Source organism: Falco naumanni, chromosome Z (assembly GCF_017639655.2).
Source record: "Falco naumanni isolate bFalNau1 chromosome Z, bFalNau1.pat, whole genome shotgun sequence".
In the NCBI taxonomy this organism is placed as follows: domain Eukaryota; kingdom Metazoa; phylum Chordata; class Aves; order Falconiformes; family Falconidae; genus Falco; species Falco naumanni.
Window position 1 is genome coordinate 33,412,485 of NC_054080.1, and position 23,809 is coordinate 33,436,293.

Below are 23,809 nucleotides of genomic sequence, written 5' to 3' on the forward strand. Positions count from 1 at the left end.
TAGAAAACAAAAAAAGCCCCTCTTGATACCAGTGGGAAATACCTTCTCAGCCCTTTCCAAAAGCACTAGCCAACGTCCAAAATTCTCTAAATTTGGTCTGCTCCAAACTTGTGAAGAAAGCAAATTCCAGAGTTCTTTGACACATGCCTGTCCACTCAAATTAGACAAAACTGGTTTCAAACTCCCAGCTCTGACAATTGACAAGAGTGAAGGACAACCAGGTGAGCTAACATCTACAGAGCTTTCCACAAATGCTGCTTCAAAAGCCATGCCAACTTGCAGAGCCTCACTCATAAATCACAGCCCCGTTTCACCACTGCTCTTTATTAAAGGCAATATTTATAGCCCTGAAAGATGGCCAAAGCTGACAAGAAACATCTGCACCCTGCTAGGAACCAGTGCACTACGAGAGTCAATGTTACCACAAACCACCATAAGTTTAGAAAGAAAGGAAGTGACAGCATCTGCCACTTAGTGAAATAAATGGTACGGCAACTCCCAGCTTCTGTCTTCCTCTTGGAGCAGTGGCTGGGATGTGAAGGAGGAACACCCAGCAAGGAGAGCATGCTCTTTCCCCTGCTTGCCAAAGCTAGCCGACAGGGCTGTGTAAGAAAACTTATCTTCCAACCTCCCGAAGCTTTCATCCTGACGAGGGGTCCCCATACAGGTATCAGGTCAAAGAATAAGGCATGCTTCCTTCAGTCACTCCAACAGTCGGTTAGCTTATTACCTACTAAGTACAAGAAGGCAATCAAATCAACAATATAGGCTGTCTGTAACATTCTTGTTCAGGGAAAATGCCAGATTTTTAACATTAAAGTAAGAGTTCAGTTCTCAAGTTTTTTAGGCAGAGGGAAGACGCAGTGCCCACACCACTGAAGGCTCAGGAAATGGAGACACCCTACACACAACTACCGCAAGCTGCCTTCTGGACAGGTCATTTTAGCAGGGTCCAGAGGGTGTTACTCAAGGCTGACACCTCTTTTACCTCCAAGACTCTCTTGGGTGCACCATTTTCCTTCCATGCCTCAGTTTCCCCAGCTGCTGAACACAGATAGTAAAACTTGCCTCCCTCTGTAAAGTGCTTATAATGGATTCTAATCAAGGGCTAGGAGCAACCAAGGCTGCAAACAGGTCTGTCTTCTGCTGTCTACAGTTTCTACGCATGAAGAGTCCACAGCAGCATTACCAGCTAAACAGAGCCAAGGCAGGACTTCATGATGCAAAGCAAGCCTGGACATAGATCTCTCATGCAGCTTTATTCTTTATCACATAAAAATGAGCAACCTCCACTGACAAAAGCAGGCTGAAAATGTAATAGATTACGTTCCCCCTAATCCTGGATTCAGGGCCAAAAGAGACTGTAATGCTACTATTGGTAATTGTCTGTACAGCAACGGCTGCTGATTTTCATCTGGAGATTGATCTCTGCTATCAGAAAACACAAAAAACAGAAGCTACAAAATCCAGACCCCTTTAGTCTCACAGTGCATGAGCTGTGGCCAGAAACCAGGTCTTCAGAACTTCTTGTTTCTGTCCCAGCAACGCACTCCTGATACATCCTCCCTCCTTCACCTGCCAAAGCAGGTTCACAGTGAATGCACAGAGGCTGTGACCACCACATCCAGCAGAAATTACAGCAATTTGATAAACAGCTGCTATGGAAAATTCAGTATCTTCTAACAGCAGCAGCTGCCCCTCCATGCTCACAGATTAAACACAGGCAGACTGTAACATCTGTGAAGACAGATTCCTGTAACACACCATCACACCTAGGCAGAGTCTGAAACATTTTATACGGTTTTCTTCACTTGTCCCATTATCAACCAAGTCCACAGTGACTTAGCTGCCAATGCCCAGGTATCTCAATTGTGTCACACTCTACACTTAGCACACTTGATCCATTTAAGAATATTCTAGATTCACTTATTCCCTTTACTACCCGTTCTGGGTTTCACCAGAACAGAAATCCTCCACAGCAGTGAACGGTGGGGGAATGGCTGCAACTTCCACAGAAAAACAGAGCAATGCCAGCAACAAAATGGTAAGGAAACACAAACCTCGTATCTCAGTGGTCCACTCTCTCAGTCTACTAGGCTGCAACTGGAAACCTCAACATTACCTGCAGTTTCAGGTGCCTTAAAACCTTGGGATATTCTTCATATTTTAGCAAATCCATGGGGGAAAAAATTCTGTTTTGTCCCAGGGAAGAAAAGCACGTTAGCATTTTGCTGTACCAGAGAAGAGCTCAGATCCAACACAGAGCAACTGCTCCAGCTGCTAACAAGATGATATTCAGAGTTGACACTGAGTGGCAGGGTGTGACAACTCAGCCTAAGCAATGCCCTCAACCTAGCCAGATTGCCACTGCCTGCAGCTCTTGCCGGATCTAAGGCAGCATATGCTGTGTGGCACACTGTCTCCCCTGGATGCACATGGCTCCCCTGCCCGAGGAACACTCATCTATGCAGTGTGCACATCTGGAGGGAATGTGCTGGGTGCACCAATTTCAGAGGTTGCTTGGACGAGACAGGGCTCCGACCTTCCCAGTTCATTTTGGAAAGAGAGGAGGAGAAAACAGGAGGAAAATCAATGTTTTCTCTCAAAAAAATTGGCACATGTTTAACATCAGCTTTACTTCAAAGCAGGCTAAGTCAGGCATTTGCCAGCAAAGTCCATCAGAGCAAAACACAGCCACGATTAACAATAAGGAAGGGTGGAGAGGCGTTCTGGCACGCTGAAGCTAGGGCCAGAACAAATGTTGTTTTCAGCAGGGGTACAGCATCCACCGAGGAGCCACGCTGGAGATGATAATCACCCTGCGCAGCACTGTGCTGATCCTGTTGTTCTAAACACCTTCAGTCCAAGCCGCCTTCTCCTCCTGGTTGCAAAACAGAGGACACCACCCCCTCTCAGTCATAGCCATCAACTCTGGCTGTGAAAAGCATGCTCTGTTTCTAATTCAACAGCCCCTCAAGCAGCAGCTCTCACCTCACAACGTGGCAGGGACATCAGAAACGCAGCAGCACTGGGATGCCCCTGACAACCAGCCTAGACTGTGGGGGGAGCGAACTTCCCTCTACAAAAAAGTCCTGCCCTCAGGAAACGAACCAGTGCCCTATACCCCTTTGGAGAGGTGTGTATGCTCTGCCAGTGATACCCTTCCACATCTCAGAGCTGATCAGAAATGAGCAGTGGCACAGGCTGGATTTTGTTTCAAGGCAGCTGAAAAGCCGTGCTTGAGCTGCCTGGCTCTGAAAGGAGTAGCCCCACCGGAGAAAGGGAAGGAATCCCGGCAGCAGTGGGACGTAATGAGTCAGTTCCTGCTAGAAATGACTGACCACACAGACAGGCTGGGAACAGCTCTGCTGCACATTTGCTACAGCTCTGAACCGGCTTCTTCGGGGCCAGAAGAGAGCAAGCACAAAATCACATCAAGCAACAATTTACGTTGCCAGTTACCTCCTGCTCCAGGGCTCTTCCAAGATACAACTGTAGGAATGGGGGAAAAATAATAAAAATAAAAATAATGCCCTTTCCTAGCAGATGACTCACTGTGCTATTTTACTCCGAATGGTTTAATCAGCTTTGAAGTCCTACGTATGGATTCTCTTCAAAGACACACTTTGAAGTAGATCCCTCTTTGAGGACTGACACAGCTGCACTTTGCTGCAGCTCGATTCAGTGGGTGTCTCTTGAGCACAGCATCAGCCAGGACACATGAAGGGAGGACAGCTTCTACAAACCAGAGCACCAATGGAGGATCCATTAAAAAGTACCTCAGCCTTGTCAGGTCACACAGAAAGGAGCAAAGTAAAAAAACAAACAAACAAGCCCTGTAATCTCTTGTTGGTTATCAATAAAATGCACATGCAAAGTCATTTGCAGGGGCTGAATGCATGCTGCTGCTTAAAAATAACCTCTTGCTCCCCATAATTGTCCACATTTTTCTTTGATGAAAAGAATGCCCACTAGGGAGCTAACAGCTAAAGTGTTTAGAAAATGTCATTTCTGGTAGGCTTGCATTACAGCAAATGCAAATGCTATCATTACGGGATCACAGCATTAGGACAAGAAGTCCAGCCACATGCAGGGACAGGACTGCAGCCCTTCCAAGAGACAGTGTGTCCTTCATCACACAGATATGCTGGCCCACTGCCACCTGAAGTACAAATGTTTTGCTAAAAATACTTCAGGTTTGATTCCCTTTCGACCTCAGGCTCCTTACACTGCTGCGGCAGGGGTCAGCAACTGCAAAGGGACTCTCACCACATTAATGTCCCTATGCCTGGAAAGTGACAACCTGGCACTCGCCACAGAGGGTGTCCAAGGGTTCCCCCAAAAATGGGTCTTTCTGACAGATGCACTGATGTGTAGGCTGGTCTCCTGGACACATCAGGATAGTCCCACACTCAGGATATGGCCCATCTGCCCCCAGACATGAGCAAACAGACCTAGAGAATGCACTGCACACCCATGACTTTGCTCAGAAAACAGTCAGCCCCTAAGTTTTTGGGAGCCCCTGGGATCTCTCCCCCGAGCTCAACACATCCCCCCTGTCCCCTTCCCTATGCTGTGGGTGCCAAGAGCCAGCCCTGGGCTCAGCACCAACATAACATTTCCCCACAAGGCTCCTGCTGGGTCCTCCAGGACAGGAGCAGAAGTGGGAAGCCATCGGAGTACTTCCCCCTCGCCAGGGCTCAGTTTAACTGTTTGGAGACTGGCCCAGGGAGTGTGATTAATGGAGCACCTGGTCCAGCTGGTCCTCCCTGGCAGGCAGCAAAACAGATGCATAAAAATACCGGCGTTCATGCCTTTTGGTGAAGGCCTCCCTGCAGATGTGTGGATGGAGTGTGTAAGCGCTGGCAGCAGTATTGCACAGGAGCTTTATGTTGCAACCATGTAGCAAAACGAACCTCCTGTCCTCAAAAAGAACAGTTAATAATAATAAAAGACATACTTCCTCAATAAAGCAAAAAGAACCACCAACCAACCTGCAGCTCACCTAGCTGTGCTAGCAAGGAGTCTGCAGGCTGTGTGCCCTGTTCTTCTCCCCCATTGCTCCCACATGCCATCCAAAGCTATACATGCCTTTACGCTGCGCTGCCAGCCGCCAGGCTCTGCCTCCCTCTATCCCAAGAGACGGATGGATGGAAGGAGAGTTAACCAGCAATAACGCAGAGGGGGGCTTGGCTGGCAGCCAGTTGGAGACAGCAGGCTGTACCTCAGGACTGACTTGGAGCTGGGCAGAAACACCTTGGTTTCAGTGAATGAAGGCTTCCTGACCTAAACGGCTTTGACTTTAATGGAAATATGCCAACAGATGCCAGCTTAGAAGCTGAGCTGCTGACAGCTTTATACTGAGGCGCTTCGTGCAGAGAACTGATCAGCTGCTTCACTTTTTTTTTCTTTTTTTTTTTATTATTATTATTTTATTTTCTGTCTCTGTCAGCCCCTGGACTTTTTTGTTTTGTTTGTTTTATTTTCAGAGGAGGCTGGGAACTGAGGAGGTGAAAAGCCAGCAGCCCTTTTTTCTCTAAAACAACAGTTTATTTAGGAACTACTAGTAGTTTTACGAACTTTCACTAAACAGGCATTGCAAGCACCTTATTAGCCAGAGCAAAGGCAAACTCCCACGTTGCTATTTCCAGAGCCTTGATAAAGTGATGCCACCTTCCTGCAGGGAATACCACAGTGATCAGTGTGGCTTAACATTTCTGAAGTTAACTAAGCTGTGCAATAATGGGGCAAATCCTCAGCGGCCAAACTGCCACCGGGCTCAGAAATTTACCCCTACGGATTGTGCCACTTCATCTCTACCTGGATTTAAGATACCTATACCAGCACATTGTGCTTACTCAACAACTGACAGATGCAGTAGCCCATGTGCAGGCAAATGGGCTCCAGCACGCATTTGCTTGCTGACCAGCTGCGGATGCATTAGACGCATTCACTCTTCTAGGACAACAAGCAGTGGCATTCCTCTAAATAACTTTCCTGATCCTGAGCATATGGATGGCAGCAAATCTGAAGCAGAATCTTCTGACAGACCTAGCTCTCCTAGGTCCCAGAGCCTGTCATGAGCTGAGGCACACCTGAAGGCCAAGAACACCTCCTTAGGAACACAGGGATCTTTGCAGATTTAATGCTAAATGAAAAAAGATTCAACCAGGTCACCAAGTGAGTCTTCAAAGGGTAAAAAGGTTCTACCAGACTGCCATCAAACAAACTAATAAAATGAATGAATGAATAAAGGTTACATGTTAGACATCTAACTACTGAGTTTCATATTCAGACTGAAGATCAAATACAAGTTACCTTGGACATAAATACCCGAGTGCGAACTGAAAACCAGAAGTGTAACTGGCATTCAGGATAATAATAAACTAGGAAGAGACTTAGAGAATCCAGCTGGAGAAAGGGATCAAAGCTGGGTTTATCTGTCAACAAAGTTTATCATCTCAAAGAAAGAATAAGCAGAGTGCCACTGAGAAACTGCTGCAAATGGCCCTTACGCAGAAGAAAGCAAGCAACTACGGGAACTACCATGAGAAGCCCAAACCATTAAGAGTAACGTGGCAGCCACTGGGAATTGAAATCTGCATTTATTCTGAGAACAACCCATCACTTCAGGGAGTTTATTTTCTTCCCCCTTTGAATTATAAAAGAATACATACGTGACTAAATTTGTGTTTGCATCTCTAGGAAAAAAACAAAATAAAGTAACTAAACTTGCAGAATTTGCTGAGCACCAGCACTTCTTTGAAGATGATGGCAGGTGGCAAATACTTAGCATATTTGAGGATTAGGAGCTAAAATACAGGTTTTTTTCTTCTCTCTCTGGATTTAGAAAAATCTTGGGCGATGTCCTACCAAGAGAGACCACACCTTCCAAAACAATTCAGCAAAAGAAGTGCCAGAAGATTTTAGTGGTTTGTGGGTTTTTTATTATTATTTCTTCTTCTGACTGTCGCATACAAGGGAAGAGGGAATGGGAAGTCTGCTACAAAGAATACAGAAAAAAGAAAGATAAAAAGAAATTATGTCTTTAGAGTCTGAAAGTAGAAAAGAAAGATGGAGATCATCACCAAGATAACTTAATACTTGACTTTTAGACACACTGATGTTCTGTTGCTCACTGCATACATAGCAAAGATCACTCACTTTTCCCTCAGTATTTATTGCTTTGGAAATATGTCCCCCTTTCTCCCACTGATCTGGTGTGAGTGATTACACCTTGTTCAGGCAATGAAAATTCAGGCTCGATGTCTGGGGAGCACCTTGCAAACAGTCATCCTTACTGCCTCTGCAATAAGGATTAAAAGCCCATGCACCAAGGTTGCTCAGTATCAACACAACCCACTGGCATGAGAAGGGAGGAGTGCACTGCCTGGGGGCAGGTGCAACAGCAAGGACCACATGCCTCTGCAGGGATAACACAAGAGGTAAAGGGACAAAACATGGCCCAAATGCACTATCTTTATTGCCACTGCAAAGCTTCATTACACTGGCAACCGGCTCAGCACATTTCATGGGGTCCCCACAGTGCCCTGACACACACTGAGGCTGTCCCTCAGCTCTGAAACCTCACACACTACCTCTCCTCCTGCAGTTCTTCCACCCCTACCTGGGGAAACTTAAGGCTACTTCAGCTGCAGAAATTTGTTTTTTCCCCAGAGGGATGGTCATTATATACCTAGGAAAGAGATTAAGCCCCCCAAAAGACACCAAGATCTAGACCTGTTCCTAAAGCAAGCCAAGCTGCATGCCCTTTTCCCTCAAGCATCCCTCCTCCAGTGGCCAGGCACGAAGGGCACCTAAGCAGTGCTAGGAAAGACTGCTTGCAAAACAAGCCAACCTGTCCTGCAGGAAATCCCAGGTGCCAGCTGACATCCCCCCTGCCCTAATAAAGCACAGCAGCAGGTGGCTGTCAGAGCAGGCACACTGCACAGCTCTTGGGAGGACTTACTGCATTTAACCACGGCCAACAGCTGACAGGGAGGACAGCAGAGACGAAACGTCCAGACACCCAGGAGCCCATCGGAACTTGCAGCCTGCAAGCGTCTAATAATTTTTTTTCCTCTTTTTTTTTTCCAATTCTGAAGGCATGTGACTGGCCTTCACATACCAGAGCTGACCCCTCCCAGAGCCAGTGATTTCCTAAGAGCAGAGAAGGATGTTACCCTCCCACTTACCCATTACAAGACTAGGTTTCCTTGCCATAAAGTATTAAAACCTCACGCCATCTAGGGTCCGCCTGTCACTTATGCTCAAGATCTCTCCAGAGAGATGCAAAAGGTGGTGTGGTGCTCAGCTATCTGCTATCAGGAAAGCACAGCCACTGGGAGCACCTGCTCCTCCTTTCCTTAGGCACACAGTTTTCAGTTTCCAGTTTCTCTTTGCTCTCACATCCACCCTCCTTCTGCACCGGACTGTGAAGAGCTACCAGTATTTCACACTCTGTCGACTAGCGCTGGTAGCTCGGTACCAGGCTACTCTCTCCCCATGTACTTTCCCAAGCATTTTTTTATGTCACCAAAATACCACTGCACAGAGAGCTGCTGCGGTTTTGGTTTTGGTTCGCTTGGGTTAGCAGGAGAGTTTCTGGAAAAGAAGTCATGTTTCTTGCTGTGCTGTGCTGCAATGTTGCATCACTGCAATGTTGCATCGCCTTGCTCCCAAGCCCCCCAAGCCTCAAATTCCCCCACTTTGCTTAGCGCTTGCCGCTGTCCACACGCTGAGACGCCACACACCTGCCTCCACCCCTACAGGATGGGGCCGTCTGGCTGCTCTCCCGCCCGCACCCACCCCCACCCCCACGGGATTTCACGTCACTGGGTGGGCAGAGCCGCGGGATTCCCTGGCTTCAGGGGGGGCCGGCAGCTCCGCAGAAGGCACAGAGACCCCCGGTGGCTCCGCGACACATGGCAGGCAAGCTGCTGCCTGCCACCGGCCGGTGGCCGCGGGATGCAGGGCGAGGGAGGGCTGCCTGCATCTGGCAGGGCAGTGGGCTTGTCTTGCCCGCCTCGTTCTTCGGGAGAGCTGGAGCTCCTCAGCGTGTGCTGCCCTGATGTTCTGCAGCGCCAGGCAGGAGCTCTGCGTGCGAAGACACAGCCCCAGAGCAAGCGCAGGTTCGCGGCACTGTAGGAAACAGACACACAGCAGTGGAAAGCACAAAGGTGCCACAGAGGCTACCACGCATGCATCATACATGTGTACTTTCAGCTGAGAAAACAAGTCTGGGATTGCTTCAGGCAACACAACCACCCATGCAAACTCTCAGAAACAGTACCCACTGCTCAGACAGCTCCTTCTGGTTCACCTGAGCATCAGTGATGCACTGTCTTGACCTCTCTAAGAGTAAATCCCAGGCAGTCCCCAGCACGCACCCACACATCGTAACACTGGGATTAATCACTGGCTCCAACAATACGGCACACGGGGTCTGTCAGTCACCTGTACCCTGGTGCAACAAAACACGATATTCAGGTTATTGCCCAGAGGATCACCCTGATGGGCACACCTGTGGCTGGCTGTACTGCCACAGCTACACTCTTTGTCGTCACCTACCTTAACACAGCAAGCCCTCAGAACCCGTCCCTAACAGAGCCCTGCAGGCTACAGCAGCAGAGCTTCCTAACAAACCCACTGCTGGGGATGCTACTTTCTTCTTTTTTTATTAAGAGGGGGAAAAGAGGAGTTTAAAAATCCTCTGTTAGTTTACCAGCATGGCTGCAAATTTAAACTACAATTACATTAATTCCTAATGAAATCCACACTAGGCAGGCACCTAATGTGTCTCAAAGCATTAACTAAGTACACCTTGTCTCCACGATAACTTCTGTCTTGAAGAGCCGATGTGGGCTTTACCTAAAAGTACTTTTTTTTAGATACTAGATGCTGCAACTCCAGGGTAACAGAATCAGGGTCTGTATGTGCTGCTTGTCCTCCACTGCCCTCCACTGTCCTCCACGGCAACCTCTGATTTCAGTACAAGCAAGGAGCGGCAAGTGTCGGAACTACCCTCAGTTTCTGGCTCCATACAGGTTGTTGCAGATTAGCAGTCACATATTGCTTACCGGCACCAAGCATCTCAGGGTCGTACAAGATTTAAATACCTCTTCTCCAATAGGATTGATAGAAAAAATATTCTCAACTGCTAAATGCTTCTGCCTGTTCTTTTAAGGGCAAACTGTACCTTAATCCATAAAGTTCACAAAACTAGTTCTGCTCGAAAGACTACTTTCATGCTAGCACAGAAGGAACAAAACAGACGAAAGACCTCCCAGAAAAGCTCAGACTAAACTAGCCACACTTAAGGGAATAGTCTAAGCACTCTTTGCCACCCCCCTCTCCCTGGAGGATGGAGACCCAAGGCATCTTTGTCATTCACAAGGTCCCTCACCCCTCCGCAGACTGATGCTTTTGGCTCAACACCCCACCCTGCCCATCACTGCCTTTCACTATTCCCACCCTCTTTGACAACACACTATGAGGAAAGTTTGCTCATAGAGTCAGTTTCTACAATTACAGTGTTTTCTGACTGTTTAGCCTAAGTTTTGCTTCTCACATGACTCTTCCCTTAACAGGTTTTCTTATCTCTCCCTTTACCTAAATGGAAATTATTAACATTTTTGCAGCGCTCCCTCCTCTCTCAATCAGTAATTAGTGCACAAATGAAAGAAGCAACTAACAGTCTCTAATCTCATGAAAGTGGTAGGAGCAAAACCTCATCCCAGCTGAAGTAAACTGGCAAAATTTCCCCCAGACAGTAAAACAGAAAAACCTATTCCCAGAGACACACCTTCAACATACAAAACACAAACTACATTTGGACAACTTGTACGTGTGCACAGGGTGTTACTGTTCCTAAAGCTGCTGCTCATAAATTCAGGTAAAACTGAAGCAAAACAAGATTCATCTGTAACCAGTAACTAACTCCTCCAGGAACAGGTCCCAGAGATGCAACAATACCAGCCAGCCTTTTATCAACACAAGTATCCCCTACAAAACCTTTGTTAAACTGAAACGAAGTCTGTTACACTGGAAATTATTCTGTGTAGAAAATGTGCAGTGTTGAAAGAGGCAAAACTACACTCTGCAACAGCCCACTGGAGGAAACAGACACCAGGGAAAAATCAGCAGGCGCACAGAAATCTCAGCCTTTCTTTTACCTTTCCAAATGAGGTACTTCTGTGACATCTCCTCTGAAGAGTGTTGCGCTTACATCCCTTAAGCCATTGGCGATGCCTTCTCCACAGCCCTTCACCTCTCCATCAGGGGGAAGCTGCAAGACATCTGGCTGCCCCGAGGCTGATGTCCGATCTAAAAACTGGCCACCCTCCTTCATGCGCTGCTGGATCATGGGAGTGAGTGGCATCTCAAAGCTGAAGTAGCTATCAGGCTCTGAGTACAATGTTTCCAGCGACTCTGCGCTGTAGTATAAAGACGCATTGTCTAGGATGTTTTCAAACTGTGAGCTGTACAGATCAGTGGAGACATCAGAATGCCTCTGCCCAAGGACATCTTCGTATCCTCCTGTGGCTGCTTCTCCCTCTTCCATCATCCTGGAAATTAATCAGAAACAGCTTGTTTCAGCCTGGGGGCAAGGTTTAGACCTCTGGGTGAACCTCCTCACCTTCCACCTTTGTGAACAGAAAGGTCAGTGTGGCTTCGTACAGGAGAGGACACTGCAGGTGGAATGCTAGTTTCTCCTTGTACCATCTCTGTTCATGACTGGCACCATCTCCCTCTCTGGGGACACAAAAAGAAACAATCTTCTGGGTAAAAGAGCAGGGCGAGGGCAAAGCCTAATATTGCCTAACAGATAACATCAGCTGCTTATGTGCACAAAAGAGCACTCACACACTTCCCTAGCACCACTGCCATGGTTGGAGATGTGCACTCAGATGAGGCCTCTGTCCTCGGAGGACAGTTTGCTGGCTCTGCAGTCCTAGGGCTGGGGTCTTCAGCAAAAGGCTGGAGGAAATCCCTCCAAAATGCAAAGGGAAGCAAATGCAATCAAAAACTCAGAGCCAGGAGAACCAGATTGAAAGGGGAAGGCCTGGCCTGCTTGCAGCACACAGGGGAAGGTGTAGCATCCCCCTGTAGAGAGTTTTCTTCTCTGCTGCACCAAATACTGCAGGACTTCTCATAGCACATGTCAGCCGTTTGGGTTGCCTGCCCAAGTGATCCCACATGCTAGCCAAAGCAAAACTCCACAGACCCTGAAGTGCAGAGGCAGGAGCACCTCCCTTGCTGAGATCCTGTTGTTTCAGCAGCAAACACCCAGCCAGGTTGGGGTGGGCACGATTTGCTCAGAGAGCACCGGTAGGACCCTTTGCTTTGTTACGGGTGCGCATCGGTAAAGAAAAGTGAGTAAATCAGGGTGCTCTTGTAAAAAGCAGCACACCATTTGTGCAATATATATATAGCTAAAATTATATAAACACAGATAGATAGACTGATAATACAGAAAGCACGTCACAGCATTTACACTCTTGTAACATACAAGGCCTTGGGTAAAGTATCTTTATTACCCAGCATCTCAGAGGTGCCCACACTGTTCTTGCACAAGCTCTGTCCAAAACCAGAAAATCTGGCCAGGCACATATGGCCAGGCCTGCATGCTGCCCGTATTTAATTACATGTCATGTCCGGATTCCAACTACACCTGCTACAGATTCTTTCTCACACAGCCATTACTCTGCAAACAGCAAGAGACGTCTTCACATTTCCAAACCTGAGATGGACTTCAAACTTCATCAAGGTGATATGGATGGAGTTCAGTCCTGACTTCATTCACTAGCCACCACCAGGCATGAAGTGCTATCATTGCCACCCCACCACCAGCAGCAGACAAACATTCATTGTTTGTCATTAGCACCTCAAGGAGTAGACACAAGCCACCTGCTCGAGACAAGAGAAACCCCACCCGGCCCCTGTGTCCCACCCCAAGCACCACCTCACCTGCCCTGGCCTCTCGCTAGCAGAGCCATCTCCTCCTCACCACGGTTCTTCCTGTCCTTCACAAAAACTTCATCCTCCCCACTGTCATCAGGCAGTGCTAGAGGAGTGACTCCAGAGGCAGCGAGTCCCAGCCTTGGGTCCTCACAGACCTCACTCCAAACACCCTCTGGCGAGGAGACCAAGCCTGGGGAGACCATCGGTGGTGCAGGGTGGCTGGACGTTTTGGGGAATGCCTTCCTCTCCACAGACACAGTCTCCAGCATCGAGTGCTTCTTTCTTCTCTGCTCTTCGGCTTTCTGCAGCCATAAAATCTCCACCCCTTGAAATTCTACATGTTTGCTCACAGCTGCCTCTTTAGAGAGCCTCCTCTCAGGACCCATTTGCATTTTGCCTTGACTGTACGCTGAAAACTCCTCAAAACGCGCCCACCCCTCCATTCTGCTGGCTGCTTCCAGGTTTGTCACAGATGGTCTATGACAGCTTGTCTCCTGTGCTGCGTGGACCTCATCGGCTTTATTACTGATGGCTTTCAAGGACTCGGACTGCTTTTCTCCAGTCCATATTGCAGCCAGATCTTTCTCTATGATCAAATGCATTTTTTCCTCAGCTGTTCTTTCAGATGGAAGAAGCATGTCTGAGGGTTTTTCTTGGCCTGCTGGAACTGGTTCTTTGGCTGCCTGCACATTCTGGCTGCCAGTAACGCTCTTTTTTTCCATTTGCGTCTCTGAATCAAGAGAAGTATTTGCTCTCTCTTGCACCTTTGTTGCTTCCAGCCGTCGAGAGATTTTCATAATCTCTGGCAGGTTACCCGCAGGTTGCAAACCTTCTTCTGGGGAGCACAGCCGCGCTGCCCCTGCGTCAGGTGTCAAATTGTCTGCAGGAGCTGCACGCTGAGGAAGGGACCTGCCAGGTACCCGGTAGTGATTGTCCCGTCTTTCTGGACTGCATCTCACAGGCTCTGCCTGGCACGGCGATGAAGTCCTCGGCGTGTCTCCACTTGGCTCTACAGTGCCGTACTCTGGAAATTCATTGATGATGGTATGAGGGAGCAAAGTGTTGCTTCCATGGCCACTACCTGCAAAGAAAAGAAAAAAAAAAAGAGAGAGCATGGGTTTATCTACCACATGCATAAGCAAAAAGCCTGACCTCCCTTCCCAGCCGTCTCCTAACACAGTAACTATGCTCTCCCCTGCAGGGAAAATACCTTTTGGTTTAACTCACTTCTGCACGCTCTCACACTGCAGTTATCCAGAGCTGGTCCTTTTACATAGGAGTTTTCGGGCCGCCCTACTCTGGGAAGTGTGCACTACTGAGGAAGGAATGCCAGAATGTCTGCTACACTTCAGAAAGGGTCCCAGTGGCCCATGAACAGTCTGAGGCCATGGGCCAGGTGCAAAGGCTGGAGAAAGCAGATATTCAGAGGTCTGACATCCATCCACAGTATGTGCCATACATGTTGGTTTTATTTTGAAAAAAATGTTTTTAGGTCATTTTCACTTGCAAAGATGAAGCACTGGGAAAATAATCAGCCACACCCTATATATTCCACAGCCTTGACAAAACCAATTAGATAAATTACAAAGCTATTAATGAGAAATTCAACTCTCTGCCAACACTACCCTCTTCCTTTAACAACTCAGGTAACTCACGTTGCAGTTATGTATGCGTACCGAGCACTTCACATTTTCTGTTGCAGCAAATTCACCAGGGCACAAAAAGCCTGCTACCCCTCCCCTCCTCATGCTGCTTTTCCAACTGATGTAAACAAAGCAGGAGCAAAAACGGATAGTCCCATTTTCCAAGCACCAAGTACCCACTGGCTCCCATTGTTGTGGAGTAACAGAGAACTAGCTGTCCTCGGAGGGACCTCATGGATGACACAATGACAGATACTTGGCCATTTTATACTATGGCCCAAGGAGGAACCGAGCTTTTGAAACAAAAAACAACCCAAAAACCCAAAACAAACCAGCAACAGCTGCATTTGCTGCACCCTTCTGGAAAAAACTGGCCTGGAGTATAAAAGTGCTTTAAAACAAATAATGCGGGGGCCAGATCAAAACACCTACAATGAAAAATGTCAGGGGTGACAGCTCTGAAACTAGACACCAACTTGCATTTGGACACTTTGCCTCGCTGGAGGTGCATCTCTAGGCGCTGTGTTGCAAACCGATCCCCATCTCCACTCCAAGCAGGCTGGCCACATGCCATTTCTGAGGAGGAAGCCATGTACCTGTGATTAATGATAGGCTGAGTTCAAGGTGAAAGGGAGAATAATTTAATGCAAGCTCAGCACTGCACTAACATGGCTGTCTGTCTGCCAGTGGTTTGTAAAGACAAGCAGCAGCTCACACCAGCCAGCTCACCACCCAGTACATCTAGCTGCAGGGTAAATACTGCACATTGTGCGTGGTGCGGGATCAAAGACACAGACTCAGACCACGCCATACCACAGTCTCTTCTTCCCCAGTAGGTTCTCCAGATATCTCCATGCTGATGATTTAACGACTCCATAATAAGACTTCAGCGGGTCAGGTTTCACCTAGATGACTTGGTTGCTGTTGGAGAGAGCCACTGCACAAAGCAAGGCCCTTTTCTCTTTTGCAAGGTCCCAGAGAGCTGAGGAGCATAGATGGCCCTCTCCACTTCTGCATCACCAGCCTGCCTTCATGGCAGTGCTTCCAACACACAGGTGTGGGTGCAAGGGAGAGCCTGAAGAAGAGAGCGAGGTTCCTCTCCCCACGTGAGCAATTTCAGGCAGAGTGCTTTTTCTAAGTGCTGAAGCCCCAGCCAGCCTCCTTTGCACAGCATTCAGCCACGCGGTGCTTGGGTGCATCCCAAGCCCAGCCACTTCATGGCACAGGTGCCAGGTTGCCATTGGGACACACTTCCACCGGGACAAAGTCACAGACAAGAACAATGCTGAGTGGCTGCAACATCCCTACACCAGCACCAGGACCAGCCCAAGCCAGCAAAAGGGCCCAGCTCCCCACCCCACAGTCCTGGTCTGCTCTAATGCAGCGGCGTTAGCATTTGCTGCTCTCAGCATGTGTCCAGAGGTGGGATTTTTTAAGAGAGAACTGCTGATAGCCAGCCTGTCACTATAGATGCTAAGAGAAACCCTTCTCGGCGGACACAGCTTCACCTATAGCAACACCCAGCTTGCAGACCTGCAAATGGGAGGTGCCCCAGTTGGGATTGCCCCATGCCCCCATCACTGCAGGGGCAGTGCCTGGTCATGCCACTGTCTGGGCCACCCGCTCTGGCTGCATCCTGACGGAAGGCAACGCATAGTGCCCCAGGAGCTGGGACCCCCCCCCATGCCTCCCTCCAACCCACGCACCTCCCTCCAACCCACCTCATCAGAAGGAAGCCTGGAGCATCACCTCCCAGCACCCCCCATGGGGCTGGGATGCGGCCAGCTTGTACCAGAGGCCAAGCCCTGACAACGACCCACACACAGACCCTGCCAAGGGGCCAGGCTTGTCTCTGCTAATTGCTATCTTAGCTTGTGAGCTGGCACGAGGGAAACAGAGGCAGCCTTATTTCTGGTGGTAAATGCAAAATGCACTGCTGCTTATCGCCCTCTGCCACTGGCAGCCACTGATGACAGCAGTAAGTGATCCTGAGCAAGTTTCTGACCTAACTCTCCTCCTGAACTTCATCCCAAGCAAACTTTACCCTCTGGCAAGCCCAGCAGACTTTACAAGAGTTACACGTACAAAGCACCTACACACTTACACAGGCACAGAGGGATGTACAGGAGGACAGAGCGTGCACACAGGTACTCTTCTCTGCCACACTTGCTAGCCATGTTTCACCTGGCCAAGAGAGGAGCACTTTCACACTCAAAACTTACAACCTTTTCTACAATGAAGTGCCCGAGCCCTGCTCTGGAAGGACTGCTGCTGCTGCCACACACAAGCACAAGTCAGCGGGACTCTCACCTTCACGGCATCCTGCAGGAACATCACCTAAGTCACTGCCTGATTACAAAAAAAATCACGTAAGACACCAACACAGCACTCTGTCCCCATTACATTAGGTTCTACCACACACAGGGCTGCCAAGGTCTCCACACCTTCCTGTAAACCACAACCAATTGCCCCCCACTCCCAAAAGGTGCAAAGCCTTTGCCTTTGCTCAGAGAGCTATTTCAGGTACCCGAGCTTACAGGAGCTTGAGCTCTTTAAGGGAAACTCCTCCCTTATTCCCATCCACCACCACAGCATCATGTCTTGCCGCAGCTACTGGCATATCCTGTCCAACCCCATCCCCCAATATGACTGCATTTCAAACAAGGCTAGAAAGGCAACAACAAAATTTAAGGACCGCACTGAAGATGAGCAGGGAAAAAAAATACCCATCACCAAACAAACAAAGGACACACACTCTCAGGTAACACCAATTTCTACTTTGCATTGAAGGTGGCTTCTTTCAACAAAGGAAAAAAAAAAAAAAGAATTAAATGGAGAGAGAAAAAGCTAAAGTAGAAAGGGGGTGAGTGGCTAGAAAACTGAGACCGGGCAAATATAACCTAACAGCAGTTGGCAGTCTTTCTGATGACTAGACGTTGAAAGAATTCATGACTTATATCAGGCATAGATATGATATTTCATAGTTAAATAACCATTCCATGTCAAGCAAGCTTGTCTACAGCATAATAAAAGGAAATTCTAGGAAGCAAAACACAAGTTACAAGCATAGACAGACATTTTGTTTACAGGTACATTTTACAAAAGAATGGTGTGAGTGTCTCTCTATATATAGTATATATATATTATATATATTAGCTAGCTTGAGAAATCAGATATATTTGCTTGAACAGTCTCCTTACTCACAGAGGTTACTGTAGCTCCAGCAGTTACCCATTGGTCAAAGAAATAAAATGCACAGATCATCAGTTTATCTATAGCGATACCAGCTAATTCAATTGCTGCTGTTCTAGTCAACTGGAATCAAAATAGTTTCAAATTTCCTGGCAGCTGCTGCCCTGCACTGCACACAATGATGTAAATGGATGCTTTCTGAGTATTATGAAACTGATGGGGGAACTGCAGTCTCATTCAGTCTATCGCAGGAGCTAAGAAGTCCACCTTGGCAGCTTGCAGGGGGGAAAAAAAATTTTCTCCAGCAAGGCTGCCTGACAGCATGCCAGGGAGACGTCTGTGCTTAGCTGCCGTTTATTGTAACTGCATCCATAAGGGAAGAAATGGGTAGAATGGTGATGCTGAGAGTTGTGTGCTGGTTTCACAGCGCAGGGTGCCTGATGGCTTTTCAGCATGACTGAGCTGGAATGTTTCACAAAGCAGCCCAGTCATCTTGCATTTTATTTCCCTGCAGCTCCTTGCGCCGATAACAAGCAGCACGTGGGTGAACCTGCATGCAGCACCACACCAGTTAAGCTTTCTTGGTATGGGCATTTCTTGCCATTACTTGTAAAAGGCAAATTAGGGCACGTAAAAACAATGCATGTGTTGAGAGGAAACAATCTCTACGTGACAGAGCTTAACAACCAAATTGCAGGGTTTATGGCATTGTATCATTATTGCAGCCTGCCAGAGAGGGGAAGTCACACGTGCCTCCTCCTCCTCCTGCACTCACTCAATTTATTTCTGTGGCAACTAAAATTATTCTGATTTATAAAGCAGTGCCTGTGCAAACCCAGATGCAATGACCTCCCCCTGTGAGAGGGGCAGGATGCTGCACAATCACTGGCAGCTTTGCACAGCAGCCCTTTTTCCAAATTACATCATTCTCCGTGCAGTGACAGGTCCTGCCTCTTAGCCGAAGCCGGGGGATTAGCATATTGCAAGCACCATGCTTTCGTAACTGGACTGCAAACATGTGCACCAGACTGGGCACAGGGGTTTCTGTAGCTTTCAGCCACTCCAAGTTTCTGCCTGGGGAAGCAGAGCCAGGCCCTCATCCCTGCACAGTTACACCGGCATTATGTAAAACCAGCAAGCTGGTGGAAACGGGAAAGCTGAGTGAAGGGGGCGGTGGGAGTAGAGGGAAGAGGTAAGGGACAGTTGCCTATAAAAGAAGCCCTGGCTAAATGCCTCTGCTGCTTTAGCAAACATGCAGGGAAGGTGGAAAGGACCAGAGATAAGGCAGGGCCTACACAGACAAGTGACTGTCGACTGAGATCCGTTACCCCAAAAAGAGACGACTGGAGGGGGTCCCTGCTGCTGTCAGCAGGTTTGACACAGACCCAGTGATGTGCACAGTGTGCGCCTTGCCTTGCACTCGCCGTGCTTGAACAGCCAGGCAGTGGCGTGGCAGCCAGCAGCTCAGGGTTACCCACAAATTCAGCGGACCAGTTCAGGGAAGAAAACAGTCCCCCTGCAAGGACCCAGGGCTAGTGTGTTGCTCAGGAAATCCTGCACCCGTGGCTTGCTGCACACTGGAAGAGGTTATCAGAGAAGTACTGCTCACGCTGTGTTTGCATAGTTCCCTAAATTGGGGGGCGGGGGGGTTGGCAACAAGAAGCTGTGTTAGGTGAGTCTTCAGTCTGCCACAGGACAGCCGTGACCACACTAGGCAAATTTGTCATGAATCTCTCCCACTAGCCCAGTCACAGCGCCTGGAGGCGTGTTGTGGTGTGTGATGCCCAAGCTGTCACAGCTTGAAAATCAGAGGGCGAGAAAAGCTGCTAGGTTAAGAATGTAAATCCTGTCCATTAAAAAAGCGATGACCAAATCAACATATAAAATACTTGTGTCACTGTGTGTCGGAGTGTGTATTTTTTTCACAATTGCAAACCTTCTAACCCTGTTCCTGATGGAAAGCCTTAGGTAAGCAATGCTGTGACTCGGCTGAGTATTTTTTCCCCCACAGACTTTTAACTATTTCCCAGTGGTAGAGAGGGTTTGGGAGCACTTGCATAACCCCAGCTGCATGGAGCTAAGTCCTCCAGGGAGCCCCACACCTTTCTCCTGACTGTGGGAAGGATGGCACCTTGCTGCAGCAGCTCACAGGCCTGCAGTGAGCTCAGAACAGGACAAAGTCCAAAAATAACATGCAGCACATGCAGGGAGGGTTTGGCATGGGGGATTATCCACTACAAATTGGTGTATTGGCCACAGATGGTCAGTGAGATAGCTCAGTCCCAAGAATCATTACCCTGGAAAGCAAAAGCGTAGAGCGGAACAGCTGCTAGCATGAATAGGAACGGGAGGCAATACAAAGGGAGTATCTGGACTCCTCATCCTATGTCTTAATATATTTAACGTACTTTGCTTCTTTAAAGCCCCACCCCCTGGAGTAATGTGGCTGTGAGAATCTGAAGTTTTGCTTTAAGACTTATGTTTGGAAAAGTCTTAAACCCAAAATTCAAAAGACAGATCCAGAAAGTATCCAAATTTTTCTATCCTTCCACTGTTGTAATTTAGAAAGCAGGCACCTAACAGGCAATTGTCTAAGTTCAGATAAACGAAGTGATAGCAAGAATTACTTCAAAAGCTCCCCAAGAGCCTTCAGCTGAAGGACCAACTTCAAGTTGCAACTTGCAGCAACGACAAAGACATTACAGCCTCTCTGAATCCACTTGTACTGTTACATATTTAAAATACTGTATTTTTAAAGAAAATCCTCAAAAAGTCCTTCAAGTAGAAAGATCTCTTCCAATAAAAAATATATTGCCAGACTCTGAGCAAGCAACAATGACTTAAAACCACCCCACACTAATCTCAGAGATCTCAGAAACAGGATCTTTGCAGCAGCGGCTGAAGAAATGAGGTGCATCCACATGAAGGGATTGTCCTTTACTGCATTTCAGAGTTCAGGACCAATTAGCCAGGCTAAGAGAAAGCTTGCTAAGCAGTCCCCAAAGCAGCCTCGCAGCTGGGTGTCAGGTTATGCACCCAGCTAAAGCAAAAACAGGTTGTAGAGGGACAGGTGCATCTCCCAGACACCAAGTATTTGCTGCTAAAGGTGCAGCTGGACAGTGCATGGCAACTTTCAAGGAGGCTCACAGTGTGAATGAGATTGCCTTTCTCAGGAAGCTGGACAGAATTAAATAAACAGCGTGGGGGTCTGCAGCAGAAGACACTTGTTAAAGCGGTGAACTGTGAACAGGATAAATACTCGCTGTACCCTGTGTTACGCTTTTTCAGTGTGATTCCAGGCCAGAACTGCATCTACCCACATAATTTTAATTAAATGCCTTCTCCATGTTCATTATCCACCGATCTCCAGCAGCAGGGTAGCATGCATCCTTTCCTTCAGAAAGCTTCAGAGATTAATCGAGACTCCAGCACAATGCAGGGCTTGTGTTGGTGTGCTGCCTATCTCACCAGGTGATGGGGCTGAAGCCAAGGAGAGGAGAGGAGCTCACGGTGACAGCAAACATAAATTCAGCTCTGCCCCACCATACACACCTATAGTGAGCCAAGTCAGCTGGCTGAGCATCTCCTATAGGGCCCACAAACCTGGATGCATTGTTTTCCGTCTGCCTGATGGAAGGTAAGGTCCCAGCAGCCCCCAGGAAGGTGCTTCTGAACCCTGCCAGCTTCAGCCAAGCTCAGCTTGCACCACGTGTGCTCAGAGCATCTGAAGCAGCCAGACACCACAACGGGGCTGCCAGCATCACCAGGCCCCCAAATATTTGTGTGCTCACGTCAGCACAGCTGTAGGCTTCGGCTGACAGCCCACAGACAGGGAGGTAACTACTGCCTTAACTCCAGCACTTCCTAACTGAGTGCTTTATTCTGCACCTTTAACAAACAATAAACAAACAGCCTATGTTTTAAAGATTATTTGAACTAAAACCTTGACCTTCAAACAACTCTGTTGTTTACCAAGTCAAGGATGTGGTAATCTCCTCTCTGCAGCTGTAGGTTATAATAACTTGAACCATCCAGCTTTCAAGTGCAGGTCAGAAGACATCCAATTTCCTCCTGCAGAGCAAGGGACTTAGCATAATAATACCTCATGCCCCTTTAGTTTTCTTTTCCCTGGGACTGGAAACCCAGACATCCATCACACCACACCTGATGGCTCCAGAGCATGCCCCAGCTTTGCCCAGCTCTGGGAAGTGGGACTCAGAAATTCAAAGGAAGAGACAGCAAGACAACTACACCTCACACAGCCAAGATGCAGCCCACGGTGCAACCTGTCTCCTTCACCACCATTAATTTTTCCATATACACAGTCAGATGTGCTCTTCTGACAGCACTGCCTCAGAGTATCCAAGCAGTAGTTCAAAATGACCTGGTTTCCACGCTGCGATGAAAGAGGAGCACTCAGCACACCCAGTCAACGTGCTGGTGCCAGAGAGGTAATAACTTCTTAGAGCGCACAAACCCAACTGGTAAAGTACCTTTTAATACAGTACCTCTGGAGACCTAAAATTAAAGATTTAACCTTCTCTTTGCATCATTGCTAACCAGCAACACCAAACAGCAGGGATATCTACAAGAAAATGTATTGATTACACACTACTGTTTAAAAACTCCTGTGGGTCTTCAGTGTGTTAGAAAATGCAGTGGGACACTAGAAACAGCAACAAAAAAGCTGACAGAGTCAAGTACCCGCAAGAGGATGATGGAATTTCACTTAAGTGTGTGGGGGCACCACAGGTCTGAGCTTCCTGGATTCCAGCCTTGCCTGTGTCCCTGGTAAATGTTGCAGGACATACTCTTAAATGCACATCTGACGTACATATCCTCACAGGCTCTGTCCACCATAATTAAGCAATAGGAATGGGAAAATCAGGCTGTCCTTCAACCCTCAATTTTGCACCTTTTCAGGAAAGCAGAGCTCCAGATGTAGATACCAGAGCAGGGAGCCCAGACTTCCAGGATTGCCTGGAGACGGAAGGAGCAAGAGATGAAAACACGACAAAGGGTGTGCATGAAAATGGAAAACGATGCAGTTGAAGCACTGAGCAAGACTACAGTCAGCAATGTGGGCTAGTGCGAGAACAATGCAACATGCAAGTGACTGTGATCTAAGGTCTCAGAGCAGTGATCAGGAAGGTGCCACATCCACACAATGCAAGGAGGATGCAGCAGAGCTGGACATGGCGTGGCTTGAAGTGACACAGGAAAGCAAGAGAGGCAGAGGAGCAAAGGACAACCTAGTAAATTAGCAATACTAATTTTACAGAAAGTTACTGGGGTAAGTACCTTAATTTTATGAAGGCTGTTTAAGTCAGCATCATAGCACCACAAAAAGGCTTTGCTTGCACTAAAGAAGCAGCCGTTGTGTGCTTCCTTTGCTCCTGAAACAAGGTGAAGAAATTCTACAGCAAAAGCAATCAGTTCCTTGATTCAGGATCAGGAATGGGTGTGTCGCATGGGTTAAATTATGCATTTCATTTTCTCTCCTGTGGCTTTCAGACAGCTCTGGCTCTGTTTGACCACTTGCAGAGGTGATTCAGCACACGTTGCCAGAAGTAAACCCTTTTTTTTTTAGAGTTGGCTTTTTGGCATTGTTTTGGGGTTTTTTTTGTTACTCAGTTTTTGCTGGCTTGAGCTAGCCAAGAGAACAGATGAGCACAAGAACTAGTACAAGACAATCTGCAGCAGTGTGCGGCTGGGATCATCTCTTTTGGCAGAAGCAAGCTGTTAAAGGAGCTCAGTTGCACAAAACAGCAAGTGACAGGCTTTCCAAAAATCTCTTTGTTTCACCAGGAATTCAAAAACAGGCTTCTGCCAGCAGCTGTTTGGAAAGACCAGATTTGCATAGCAACCCAGGGACTATGTACAGGGTTTTTTTGTGAAGGATGAGATTAAACCCTCTGTCACACAGAAGGGGTGAGTGATTTCTCCTCCTAGAAGCATCAGAGAGAAGACTGTTTATGAGTCTTAAGATGCTATTTTCTTCCTAACAACTG

General features: G+C 47.8%; 1 protein-coding gene across 4 annotated transcripts in view; it reads right to left on the reverse strand.

Annotated features, from left to right (window-relative positions):
- Positions 1–23,809, reverse strand: part of PSD3 (pleckstrin and Sec7 domain containing 3) — a 118,398-nt gene that overhangs the window by 78,664 nt on the left and 15,925 nt on the right. For 3 of the 4 annotated variants that reach the window (XM_040579429.1, XM_040579428.1, XM_040579427.1), the window contains exons 3-4: positions 12,970–14,044; positions 11,175–11,567 (exon numbers count right to left, since the gene is read on the reverse strand). In XM_040579429.1, the coding sequence (XP_040435363.1) occupies positions 11,175–11,567; positions 12,970–14,044 (1,468 nt within the window). Of the gene's footprint in view, positions 1–7,969; positions 8,064–11,174; positions 11,568–12,969; positions 14,045–23,809 lie in introns of those variants that run through there. The other variant, XM_040579431.1, reaches the window with a different exon arrangement.